Source organism: Musca domestica, unplaced genomic scaffold (genome assembly GCF_030504385.1).
Source record: "Musca domestica strain aabys unplaced genomic scaffold, Musca_domestica.polishedcontigs.V.1.1 967, whole genome shotgun sequence".
NCBI lineage: Eukaryota > Metazoa > Arthropoda > Insecta > Diptera > Muscidae > Musca > Musca domestica.
The window spans coordinates 45,014-59,789 of record NW_026712452.1 but is presented as its reverse complement, the minus strand read 5'-3'; the positions used below and the strand labels follow the sequence as shown (position 1 = coordinate 59,789).

At 35.0% G+C, this 14,776-nt stretch overlaps 1 protein-coding gene across 1 annotated transcript; it reads right to left on the bottom strand.

Annotated features, from left to right (window-relative positions):
• Window positions 1-9,477: 9,477 nt before the first annotated feature.
• Window positions 9,478-13,350, bottom strand: LOC131807083 (protein aurora borealis-like). The gene is given in 4 exon segments (XM_059132103.1): window positions 9,478-10,992; window positions 11,120-11,847; window positions 11,850-12,783; window positions 12,864-13,350. Coding segments are annotated over 3 exon segments (1,791 nt in total). The 5' UTR covers window positions 13,187-13,350; the 3' UTR covers window positions 9,478-10,992; window positions 11,120-11,313.
• Between the last annotated feature and the right edge of the window lie 1,426 nt (window positions 13,351-14,776).

Here is a 14,776-nt window from a genome sequence, read left to right as displayed (position 1 = left end):
GTTATCGTAGAAAGCATTTTTAAATTCATTGCAGTGCTGGAACAGACCATATGTTTGCTTTTTTGTCCAGAGTAGTTAAAACAAGCTATGATTAAATCAAACTTCAACATTTGATAATGAAAGTGTTTGCTGGGTGTTTCGAATTTCCCAAGTTCCATCAAGCATAACCCCTGCCCTATCGTTAACTTTAAACCTTGAACTGAATATTTGACACAGCAAGATTTTGATTTAAAAAGACAAAGTTCAAATAAGTCCCAGTTCAAAAAAAGATCATACCCATACTGCACTTGAATTCAATTTATGTACAACTGAATGTGCACTTCGTCTCGCACAGCAAAATACCGGCCAAATGAGTAGAGTAGTTCTCACATTTTCTCTCTCTCTTTTCACAACAAATAGCCAAAACAAACAGGGCACAGAAACCGAAAATTAAAAAGTAAACAAAATACACAAATTTCGAGTTTACCTTTGTCGCCGGTATTTTTGGGGGTGATCAGGTAAAAAAAATTCCACCAACAAACAACAGAAGTCGTAAACAAGAAAAATATTCCAAATGGCCTTTTTCCAAAATGATCAAATAAGAATTTTTGTTCATTCCTCCTCTGCTAATGTTTGTTGCAATGTAATGATATGTTGTTGTATGTTCTTCCACCTCCTTTCCTCCGTTCGTGAAAATGAGCAAGGCTAACAAACATTTCAAATAGTTAATTATTATTTTCATTTGGTTTTTGTTGGAAAGTGTTTAGTAGTGTTCTCCCCCAGATTTCGAATGTTTTGTTGTTGTTCGGAGAGAGAGTTTATCCAGTCAGAAGTGGTTGGTTTGATGTTGCAGCGAGATCATATGGAGCGAGGGTATGTTGTGTGCGGTTATTAAAGTGGCACAATGATTTCGGAAGAATGTGTGTAAAAGTGGTCGGCCGGTGAATGGAGTACATATTTTTATCGTAATGACAAAATGCTGGCGGCATTTGCCCATTTGTTTGTACAACCACCGTAGAACATGTTTCAATAGGTAAACCGGACCGAACTATTCACAGGCAAAGTGAGAAAAAAAAGAAAGAACAGACAACTGAGATCAAAAGCAATGCTGCACAATGGGTAGGAAATGACATTGCGAAACAGGCAAAGTAAATGGCCGACAGTTAAATTCATGTGGGCATAATTCTAAAACAAATAAATGAAAATTTTATGAAAATCTTTGAAGGAAGTAGGAAGAAAATGTAACTCTGTGCTCATTGTATAAATATTGCAAGGTAGTTGCAAGTCCTGACGTTTTGTTTGAAGTTTTATTTTTTTCAGCTATGTATTCTGAGGTTTTAATTCTTAAGGATTTACTTCAAAAAAAAAACTATTTTAAAAATATCCAATTTTATCCGAAATCATAAATTCCATATTCATCAGGTTTCTGGTTGAGAGAAATATTTAGATATGGCAAGTTGTAAAGGATCGCTGACTTGTTTCGCAAGTTATGGCAGATGGAAGTATTGAAAATTGTGACCCTTTGTGGAGAGGTGCCAGAAGGGGTTCATAGATATATATCATCTTTACAACAGATCTTGTGTTAGCAAAAACGTTTGTATATGTGAAATTTGAAGAGACTTTGATGCTTATTTCGATTTCTTTGGGCGTTGGGATCTTGTGTTGATGGAAATATTGAGATGTGCCAAGTCTGAATGGAATCGGATGTTAATTTCGAGTTTTATGAACTCCATGGATATTCAAAATTTTGATCCTTTGTGGGGGAGATACCCGAAGAAAAGAACCGATATATCCCATCTTCACAGAAGAACTTGTGTTAGTAGAAATAACGGTATGTATGAAATATGAACCGGATGTTTATTTCGGATTTTATAATCGATTTGTTTATTCAAAATTTTAACACTTTGTGGTGAAGTACCAGAAGGAATGGTCTGGTATCTATCATCATTATAACAGATCTTGTGTTGATGGAAATTTTGACATGAATGGAATCGGATGTTAATTTCGACAAATTCTAACTTATGGAGGGATAGTATGGTAGCAATCTCTAGGTAAAACTACCTTCAAAAAAGCATTGATAAAGTCCAAAGAGGTCGGGCTATAACCAGTTATTTCATAACACCTAGGTAAAGTTTCGAATCACTGGCATCCATATGCCAAACAGGGACACCTGGACTCGAAACACACTACCTTTTAACGGCATAGCGGTCTATACCGATGGTCTTCTGTGAATACTTGAATATCCGGAGATTCCTTAAGATCCGGAGATCCAGGCAGAAATCTTTGCTATCAGGAAAGCCATGGAACTGCTGGAAAAAAGAATCAATGAGTTGAATAGACCGGTGACTATATGCGTCAATAGTCAGGCGGCCTTGAAGTCTCTCAATTCTTTTACAATCAAATCGATGGCTGTTCTGGAATGCAGAAATGCTCTGGAAAGATTTAAATCGTTGACAAACAACGAATGAATCAGCAGATGAATTGGCCAGACGCGGATCTGAATCAGTAGATTTGGAGATCGGCAGCGAAGCCTCCTTATGCCACTTCTTCCAAGTATTGCACAAGCGCTACCTTGGGAGATTCAATCAGATCGGCAGCTCAGCGAAGCCTCCATTATGCCACTTCTTCCAAGTATTGCACAAGCACTACCTTGGGAGATTCAATCAGAACTGGCTAACTGGAAGGGGATGTAATGTCTCAAAAAAATATATATATATATGGCCAGTAATCTCCGAGAGAAGATCAATGTCGCTCGTCTCATTGGCGAAATCTGACCTAAAGCTTATGGTGGGTTTAACTACTGGACACTGTAACACAAGGGCCATGAATTCAAATTGGAGGACGAGGAGGAAAATGAGAAGGTAGAACACTTACTCTGCCTCTGTCCAACTCTCTTTGGAGTCCGACAAAGATTACTGGGTAAGCAAATTCTGCCCGACTTGTCCTCCTTCTCTGAATGTGAACCAGCAGCTATGCTTCAGTTAGCCAGAAGATTGAAATGGCTAAAGACAACACACTTATTTACAGCGTAGCTATGCTATCATAATTTTCTTATCCCTACCTTCTAACTCTATCCTTCTTCTCTATTTTTTTTTCCATTTTTTTTCTCTTTTAATTCTCTTTCAGATAGGATGAACACAATGGACCAGCAGATCACCGAAAGGAGTGGTTCTACGACGCATCCTTTAACCTAACCCAATTTCGCGATTTATGAGCTTTATGAATATTCAAAATTTTTCCCCTTGTGGGGTAGGTACCAGACCGATACATTCCATCTTCACAACAAACCTTGACCTAAAAAAAATTGTGAGATATGTGTAATTTGAAGACAGTCGGAAGCTTCTTTCACGTTTTAAAAAAGTGTTGAGTATTACAAATGTTGACCCTTTGTGGCGAGGTACTTGTTGAAGTGGGCCGATATTATCCGTTCCCACACCTGTTCTGCCATTGATACAAATATTTGCAATATTTTATTTGCAAAGTATGAAAAATTTTGCATGTTCTATGAGGTAAATTATTTTCTATGAGAATTTCGAGAGTTATCGTGCTATTAGCACGTCGATGTGCTGTCACTCTGCCGAATTGGCACCCAAATAAGAAAATAATATATTTTTAATATTTTTCCAAAAAGCAATTGAAACAATAGTTGGTCAGCAACTCGATTTGCTCTTAGTGGCCAAGGATTATAGGGCTTTCTATTCTAGAAATTGTACTTGGTACATCAGCTAAACCTCATCGTTTTTCTGGCGCCCTAATAATAAAAACGCATTAATACATCTAAAAAAACTTTGAAGTCGTTTTATAACGACGAAAACTTTCAATGTATCGATATATTTTAGTTCGTGCCAATTATTAACTCGATTTACGTTTACACTGCCGAATTGGCGCCCAAATAAAGAATAGCATTTTTAATATTTTTCGATGGCAAAAAAAACAATAGTTCGTGTCGGTCAGCACCTCGATTTCCTGTTAGTGATTAAGGATAATAAGGCTTTTTATTCTAGGAATTTCATTTAGACCAGCAGCTGATAATCGTCCTTTGTCTGGCGCCCAAATAATAAAAATGAATTGATGCATTGATGACCAAATAAACTTTGAAGTCATATTTTAACGACGAAAAATGTTATCGATATATTTTAGTTCGTGCCGATTATAAACACTATTTGCGGATACACTACCAAGTTGGCGCCCAAATAAGAAAAAAATACATTTTAATATTTTTTCCAATGCAAAAAAAGCCATTGAAGTAGAAGTTCGTGTCAGTCAGCAACTCAATTTGCTGTACGTGGCCAAGGATAATATGGTTTTTGATTCTAGAAATTTCGTTTAGAGCATCAGCTGATCATCGTACTTTTTCTGGCGACCAAATAATAAAAATCGATGATCAATAAACTTTGAAGTCATATTATAACGACAAAAAATTGTATCGATATATTTTATTTCGTGCCGATTAGCAACTCGATTTGCGGTTACACTGCCGAATTGGCGCCCAAATAAGAAAATGTGCTGTTAGCAGCCAAGAACTTATAAGGCTCTTTATTCAAGCCGTCGTATTTGAATCTTCAACTCCCCATCGTTCTTTTTTTCTGGGATGAATGTTTAAATGATTATTAACATTTATACCTTACGTGGGATCTTCAATAAGCAAAAATGTCCAAAATTCAAACACCATGATGTAAAATCATCCCACTGTGCATGTTTAGTGCACTAAGAATAACAACAAAAATGATCATTTCAAACTACTATCTACCTACACACACGCACACACAGTTAGTTAATCATAGACGAAAATAAACTTTCGCCTGTTGCGACTGGGTATAGCTTTTTTGTTATTGTTATTTTTTTTGTTTTCTTACTAGTATTACTTCTTTTTTCTCTTCTTATTCACTCCTTTTGCAGACAAGATTAACAAAATACCACAAAGAAGTTAAACTGCAAAGCAACTCTTTTTTCGGTTTTAATTCATGCTTGGCTGATTTTCAGACTCCAACAAACATTGAACAAACTTGGCTGATTTAAGACAATTTTGTATTTCGTTGTTGTTGTTATGTTTATTTTTCTTAATTGAATTAAATTTAAGAAATAATTTATTACTGGATTGTGTGTTGGACGACGTTGTGATGGTAGGTAGGTGCCTACTTCAAAAAAATTTCCTTTCACACAATTGAAATTTCAAATTTCGTGTTATACAGATACGAAAATAAACATTTTTTGCACACCTTTTTCTTTTTTTTCGAAGCTGTTGCTGTTGTTGTCTTTTTTACAATTAATTTTGGTTAACGAGAAATGCGAAATGCATTGATGATGCCCCAACCAAACAATACAACAATATACACACACTTTATTTGCTGGGGAACAACAACAACAAGAATTGCGGGGGGAAACCGGCCAGCAGGCAATACGATCCATAAATTTTAGATCACTCACAAAATAACACAATTTTTAGGCTTTTTCTTCTCTTTTTTCTCTCTCTCACTCTTTCTCTTTTTTTATTTGGCTTTCTTTTTGGCCAATTCTTTTTCGATTATTAAGGCCTTATCTTATTTTGAACTTAATTACAACAAAACAATGACATTCGTTTGTTATTTTTTTATATTACAATATGGACAATAATAATTTATAATTATTTTCAAATTTTATTTTGCCGTATATTTTAATATTATTTTTATTGATATTGCTTATTATTCTTCTTTTTCGATTTTTTGTTAACAACTTCAGTAACAACAAATACACAACCCGCTTTGTTTTACAACACAAAAACCCAATAAACAACTTTCAAAAAAACGTGAATGGAACGAACGAAGAACGAGTGATACGAACACACACTAATCTAAACACACACGACACTAACTAAAGCGAGCGAACGTTAAACGTTGTTGGTTGGCTAGTTAGCACGATGGACAAAAACACAACACCTGCACCACACAATAGAGCCGCAGCCGTTGCCGGTCAGCGCCGTTACATTTGTTCTTCTACTGAAAACATCATTGGCGCAGCGTTTCATAAAATAACGGCGTCGCTTTTAATGCCTGTAAAGAAGAAATGAGAAGAAAAAATGATGCTGCTTTCAGTCAATGGATTTAATAATTTCGGTTTCAAAAATACTGAAAGACAACAATTTCGAAAAAATAAAATTATAAAAGAATATGGTCATGATATAATTAAGAATTTAAAGTCATCATATGTTGAGCATTTTTTAGAATTATTCATCTGATAACATCTCATAGCATGTCATTGTCATTCATCTGATAACAATCCATTGTTTAGGTCAAGTAAAAGTTTAGGTCGGGTCTTTCAGCTTTTGAATTATAAAAGGCTTAATAGTATGAGATTACCGGATTTAGTAAACCTAGTAGATTTCAGTTGGTATTCAATCAAATAAATCCCAATAAATAATAAGGAGGTGCAACAATTTCGTTTAACTACAGAAATACGGCCCTGAGGCTATGCCCGCTTTCATTCAAAATTATATGCAAGAAGTGGTTTTCATTTATATGATATTTTTGCTATTTTTTTAAAATGAGTTAAATAGCGCGAAAAATGAATGAAATGACTTGATTTACCTTTTAAAAAATGATCCAAACTGCTCAAACTTTCCAGGGCAAAACTGGTTAATAGCCTTAATGCAGAAGTCAGGCACACTTAAAGTGAGAATACAAAAAACGCTTTTTTGAGCGACTTAAGTCATCGGCTGGCTACTTCGTGGAGATTTAGGTTGACTTAGTTCGATCAAGTGCCCGCTACTATGTCAGAGCAAAGTCCACCCTAAAATTTTAGATTCGTTCCAAGAGTTCGTGTTAAGGTGAAAATACATAAAACTCTATTGACTAGCTTATGTCTGTTTCGGAAAAGAACAAAGAATCTTAGCGCCAAAATCGAACTATCTTGCTTTAGGTCTAGCACTTTTGTTCCTCTACGAAGAATCCATCCGATCAGTCAAAAAAGCGTTTTATGTATTCTTACCTTTAGACTTTTTTTGTATATATTATGTATCAGCGTAAAATTCTAAGACGATTTAGCTATCTTTCGAACGAATTGTGATAAAAGGCGAACATTTTGCAGACATTTGCATTTTGCAGTAGGCAGGTTAAGTTCGTAAATGGGTCATATCGCTCCTCGTTTTCGTATAGCCCCATATAACGGTATCTCCCGATATTCGGTATTTTGATGAACTTTAAATACCAAATTAGAAATGATTCCGGTAAAGAATGTCGCTAAAATTATCAAAATACCGAATATCGGGGGTACCGTTATATGGGAGCTATACGAAAACGTGGACCTACATGGCCCATTTTCTGTTTTATGCTGTAGTATATTTTGTGAACTTCAAATACCAAATTTGAAACAATTCCTGTAAATAATGTCGCTAAATTCAACAAAATACCGAATATCAGGAGGTACCGTTATATGGGGGCTATACGATGACGTTGACCTACATGGCTCAGTTTCTGTCTTAGGATGTAGTATCCATTACGAACTTCAAATACGAAATTAAAACAGTTCCGGTAAATAATGTCGCTAAAATCATCAAATACCGAAAATGGGGGGGTACCGTTATATGGGGGCTATACGAATACGTGGACCTACATGGCTCAGTTTCTGTCTTAGGATGTGGTATCCATTACGAACTTCAAATACGAAATTAAAACAATTCCGGTAAATAATGTCGCTAAAATAATCAAAATACCGAATATCGGGTAGTACCGTTATATGGAGGCTATACGAAAATGTGGACCTACATGAACCATTTTCAAGTGTAAATCAAAGAAACCAAAAGTGGCATCCATATCAAATTTTAGGACTTAGCTCTATGCCTTCAACCAAGACCAAATTTAGTACCATTCAGTACTTTTCGTACATTTATAATACATATTTCCAAAACCACCTCCATATCTCAATCCCAGATACCAACAGACCTCAATATTAAATTTCATGATTTCAGCTCTATCCCTTCACCCAATACGAAATTTACTACTATTTAGTACCTTTCATACGCTTGCTGAGCGCATCCTATCTAGCAGCAGAGACCCCAATACCAACTTTTTATATTCCAAGGTCAACCCAAAAACTAATTTTACCGAGTTTAGTACAGTTGTTGCACTTAGTACACATTTCCAAAAACACTTATGTACTTATACCCAAACTTAATTTTTACACCAAATGCTGAGATTTTAGCTGTATTCGTTTACCAAATACCAAATCTCACCCCTACCCAACAACATTGACCCATTTGCACAATATCAAGATTCTAGTTTCAGCCGTTTCGCCTGGGCTTCGATGAATCAGTCAGTCAGTCAGCCCTTCACCTTGGAAAGGAGGATATAATAAATTTGTCATTCCGTTTTAACATATCTAAATATTCGTCACCTCTAAGATATTCGTCTTGATCAGCATAAAGTTCTAAGTCGATTTTACGATGTCAGTCTGTTGAAATCACGATACAGGCCACATTATTTGACGTAGAGTTTCAAATTTGACACAGTGTTTGTATTGTGTCTAGGATGGTTGGTATTGAAAATGAGATATATCGGTTCACGTTTTGGGATAGTGCCCTTATAACGGTAGCTTCCGGTATTTGGTGTTTTGATGGTTTTAGCCACATTTTGCCACGAATTGGTATAAAAATTGGTATTTGTAGTTCGTTATGGGTTCTAGCGCCGTTGGCGGAATATCTAGGTCCACGTTTTTCTATAGCGCACATATAACGGTACCTTCGTATATTCGGTATTTTGACGATTTAAGCCACATTTTCTAATAGATTTGTGTGAAATTTAGTTTTTGTACTTCATAATGGGTTCTATTTGATATATAGATCGATATTCGGTAGTTTGATTTTGTAGTATGAAATTGCTATATGGGCTCTCGTTTTGGTGTGGCCACATTCTCCTACCGATTTTACTGATGTTTTTAAAGTGAAACGCGTTTGAACCCAGATACTTTTGTACAAAAATGCTTTCTTTACCTAATGGTGAAGGGCATTAAAAGTTCGGCCCGGCCGGTTTTTTTTACTTATTTTTGACTCCTGATCTTTAACAACATTTGAATACGTTTACCCAATTTGAAGTAGACTATAAAATTGTATACCATTGATTTCCAGTGTTAAAAATACATTGTTAATATATTTTATACAAATAAAATACAAATTCTATATTGGTGAACATAATTTTTATTTATTTTCGTAATTAAAAATGTATGTATGTAGAAAATCTATAAATTATCTCTCCTGTGGATTAATGCAGCAACTGGTCGGCTTTTCTTTTAAAATTGTTGATATGATTTGGTTCGTTTAATGTAATATTTACCATATTTGAACCATTTACCATTGAACCATTATTTTCCATATAAAAATTAATATTCAATTTAATATACATTAACACAACTTCTGGCAACGAATAACTCACAAAAAAAAAAATAAAAAAGGACAAGGAAAATATAAAAAGGGACCTGTTTCTGTATGTCCATACTAAAGTGAATGCGAAAGTAAAATACCGTTCCAAATATTTTTTGAAATGTTTGTATTTTTAGAGTTAAATTAAATATTATATTAGACATTTGAAATGGTGCTTTCCCATCGCATTTACTATGGTATAGACAACCAGAAACAGGCTCTAACGACCAGATTACACATGTGTAAAGTGACATTTCAAAACATACATTAAGAAATTCCCAACATTTTTAATCTTAAAAGTAACGCTATGATACATAAACTGTATAATATTAATACACTTGAATTTTATTTATTTTGTAGCATATTTATGGTAATTTTTTACATACTTTTACGCGTTTCTTTTTAAATGAAAACTTGTGGGGAGTATGCTTTAAAAATTATGCAGGTAATTGTGGAAAATTTCACTTTACATATGACTCCAACATCGCTTGTAATCTAGCCTTAAGCAATTATTAAAAAATAAAATAGTCATACTGTATTTCAACAAATATTTAATGTAAACTTAAAAAAAATAAATTTTCATAAATATAAACAAGTAGTTTTGCCTCTAATGAAGCATTTGTTCAAGTCTCTGTTTTACAATAAAAACTTAAATGAGAAAATTAAAAAAGTACTATATTTAATGCGTTTCCTATTAAATTACTTATTGGCCATGATGTTACAAAAAGTCTTTTTTTAGGTTGGATAAGCTAGACTAGAATTTTATAAAAAGGAAAAAATAATAAAAAAAAAAATCAGCCACTAGCCGACCATACAATATATCCTTCAACAAAATATAAGTGATTTTTTTATTTATGTATGAATTTATGTTCTGAATTGTTCAAATTCGGCCAGATCATGGAAATAGAAACCATTTGTCTACTTTTATTACATATAAACTTTAAATTTTTTCAAATCAATTCAATGTAAGCTGGGACTAAGACATTTTTTGATAAGTTTCCTAGGATTTGAAAGATTGCTGTATTGTTTTGCATGCTAAAAAAATGACAGTAGAATCGGCGAATTTATTTCTCAAGACAATTGACTGACCTTATTTTGTTAGATTTGTCTAAATGTTCAAATGTATTTGTGAAGGATACTTGAATAAATATAAGATTTTTAAAATACATACAAATATATGAATAGCTTGATATCTTGTTGGTTAAAAACAAAAATCTTTTATACAATTACTTGTGAAACTTATAAACATATTTCGAGTCTTCAATAGTAACTATTTAATAAATCTCCATAAAAGTAGGTGGGTGGGTAATTTGTTTAATCTTCTCCTAAAATTAACTACAATTTAAGCATAAGGCCTTTGTTTAAATATTGCAAATAATGTTCTCCTTTCACATACCTAAGTTTCAGATGAATTTGATTGAATAACGACATTTATAATTTAAATTTTCCAACTGCATTGATATGCTTTACCATCTACCAACACTAGTTTAAGCTTAATAAATGTTTTCTTGTTGCTGCAACAAAAAATCTGTCTCCATCGCCAATTCGGATAGAAGGATGATCAATCGACACCTATAACGTTTTAAAGACTGTGCAATTTTTAATTTAAATTCATCGAATAACATCTGAAAATTGCAAATATAATCATTATTTTAAACCTACATATAGAGTGTTAATTAAATGTTTTTATAAAATGGAAAAATTAACTAAACTTAATTATTATAGCAAAGCAGGCAAGAAAAATTTGAATACCACTGTTTTATCAAATCATAAGTTCAAACTTATCCTGTTTCGTAGAAGGTGTTGAACAGCAATGCACCATCATTGGTTCTCCGTCCGTCGCAGCTAGCGCCATTGAAGTCTGCTGTTGTGACAAGCCTGGACCATCTTGTGATTCTGAGGAATTTGTGACATTTCATTAAAACCACTGTCGGTGCGATAAAATGTCAATGATTTTTGGGTGAACTATTTATAGGTGTGTGATGTACCACACCACCAAAGGATGAGGAACTTGTTGGTTGCAATGCTGCAGGATTTAGGTTCTTCTTTTTTAAATCTTGGCAAATACGATTTAATTTCTGCTCATCTCTTTTAGGGTCCTCATTTTCGTCTCCTTCGTCGTTTAACCAATTCGCCGAAAAAGATTGTGACAAATTTTTACGACTTGCCGAACGTCTTTTACCTCTCGGTGTATCCGATTGTGAAGAACTACATGTAGAACTATGGGCCGAAACCTGAGATATTTGCATATCTTCCACATCAATGCCAGTATATTCAAGTAACTCCTCGCACGTTTCCTCATGACTCATAAAAACATCCACCTCCTGCAGGATGTTACTCGAATTTTTAGAGCCCGTCACTCTAGTCAGTCTTTCTTTATTCGATTTGTTTGAACACTTCGATGAATTGACTCTTAAACGACTAACTTTTATATTAAAACTATCCGACGAAAACTCTCCAATGTTATTCGTTATCATTGAGGCAAGGGCGAAGATGATCTTTCTGGAGTGAACTTTCCATTGTCTGTATCTTGACTGGTATTGTTTGTAATGTCATTGCTTTGATTTCCCATATTCTGTGAACGATACAACTTCTCAATGGGTTTCCTTCTGACCGGTGGATGTATGGGTGATAACTGTTCTAGCTCCTCAATTTCTGAACGGAAGTTATTGAAACGTGATTTACGTTTTGTGGCACTACCCTTATCTGGCAGCGAAGGTGATAGATCATCTGAGGCCGATATGGGTGAGAGTGAGCCAAAGGAGCTCTTGTCCAGAGAATCGGATAATTTCCCCACTATAGCAGTATGTTGCAGAGATTGCAAAGAGTGGGGACTAGAATTTGATTGGCCACCACTGCTTGCTGCCGCCGAAGATGTGTTATTTTTTGCCATCAATTGTTGTTCATTTTCCCATATTAGAACATTGTGAATATCGAATAGCTTACGCCTCAATGAGGTGTCCTTGGCGTCTATGCTGGAACTTAATGAACGTTGGGCATAACGGGACTTTTTCAGTTCTATATTTGCTCCTGCCAAATGGGGTTGGAAATATGGCTTTAAGACCTCTTCCAGAGCTGGTGGCAATATGGGCGGCAATGTCAATTCAGTTTGTGATGCACAATCACGTATTCTACGGCCTGGTTTGGATATGGGTGTATTGCCACTAACGTCATGCAACACAATACGTTGGCTACGCAATGGACAATCTACCGGACTTGGCACAATTTGATTATCTTTAAAATAGGAACTAATTGCCATTTGGGCTTTGGCCTCCAACTCAGGATCAGGTGAATCGTTGAACTGAGTCTCATGGGGCTCCACATTTGCTGGCATTAAACTTGACACCTCTTCTATTGTCCATTCACACTGTGTAGAACTCATTTGCGGGGTGTCTGGGCGTTGAAATAACGATGGACTACAAACAAATGAAGAAATGAACGCCGCATAAACCAATTCTCTTTAAAATTGTGAAAAAAAAAACACAATTCTACTTACCTTGCTATCAATGGCATATGTAGCCTTTCGGCCCACGCCGCTTCAAAGGGATTTTTTATTTTTTGGTGTCTCTTTGCTGGCGGCGTCTGTATTACAGCCATTGATATGGAATGCAAACCATTGCTGCTATTTGACGACATCATGGTGTTGCAATTGCCCAGCGAATAGCTTAACCCTTGCGGTGTCCTCGGATTTATTGACTTCCTAAATTGTTTATTTTTGGGCGTCACTTTGTTGCACTCATCGGACGCCGCCGGTGGATAGTGCATCATAAATCGATGACCTTTAAGTTTTTGTGGCGTCTCATGATCATTGCCTTCCATCCTCGTCTTTAAGTGTCTGCACCTTCTTCCTTCGTTGGGATGTGATTTATTTTTAGCTTCAAGGGAGCAGATGTTCGATTGCTAACTGGCAGGATGTTAGAAATCTCGTCGACGACGGTTGTTTTGGGCCAACAAACAATTTGCGCCCTTTCAATTTCAAATTTTGTTGTTTATTCAAAGGTTTTGGGACAAAATAGAAAAATTTCCCTTCTTTTGTGACAAAAAGTGTTGCCAGAGGGTTGGGTATTTTTTCGTCAGCACTTCCAAATTCAATGAAAGCCTATGCCGTTTGGCGATGAATGCGTATGGTGTATTTATTAGCAAATACTTTTAGGTGACTTTTTTTTGCCAAATTTGTCAAGCAAAATGTTTTCTAAAGTAGTAAAATAATTTTTTGGCTGTCTTTTATAAAAAAAGTTATAAAGATGAAAAAAAAAGATTTTATAATTTCTGGGAAAGAACATCAAATTCTCAGTAACAAAATGCGAGCGATTAGTGGAAATTGAGTTATGCACCGTAGGGCACATGGTAGAAGAATATAGGTAGATGCATGGTAGAACTAAGAAGGTAAAGTCAAATTTATACATTTGACAACATCTCATTGTCAAAATCTATGTTCATAAATCCATTGCATACACACAAAATCAGAGATGGGAACGGTTTTTTATGCATTGAAAGTTGACAAGGTAAATTACAAAAAACGCTGAGCTGGGAATGCTAATTTGAAATGAAGTTACCTTTAATTCATTGTACCATGGGTGGATGCATCAACGCTTGGGAACATTCAAATATCAAAATTTCCAAATCTGAATCGATTTTCACTAAATTTGACGGAAACATTTAAACCTTTATATCAAACAACATTTGGTCTGTTCCAGAACGGCAAGAATAACCAATTTTCTCTTAAGAATATTTATACTTTACTTTATACTTTGCAAAACTAGTAGATCCTCGCAGGTTCTGGAACAGACCAATTGCTATAGAGTGCATGCTATCACTTCGGGAAGGACTATATTATAAAATATGTATCGGAGCCGAATCGCACAAAATGGAAACGTGCGTTCCGTAATTCAGTCTATTATGCTGATATTAGCGACTAAACCTAAAATCGGATTAAGGATATATATGGGGGCTAAATCTTAACCGATCTCGATAAAATTTGGCAAAGGTATTTCCGAGCTCAATAATAGTACGTTTATATATATGAGGGTTAACCCACTAGATTTGGATTTAAACTGACATATCCATTACTTTTACTTCAAATAAATCCTCTCAAAGTAGGTTAACCCTACAAAAAGTTCTAACGTAAACATGGCATAAGATATTTTTTACTAAATATCATTGTTGTCGAATGCATATAACGAATGTGAGGGACTTAAACACCAAATCGAATGAACATATTTATGGGAGCTATAGCTATATCTGAACTGATTTTCACCAAATTAAATGTACTTGCCTCTAGACTGAAGTCGGACGGATATGCCAAAATTTAGGTCATTTGGACTTATATTGGACAATTGTGCACAATTAACCCGAAATCGGTTGAAGATATATATGGGAGCTATATCTACATTTGCACTGATTTTCACA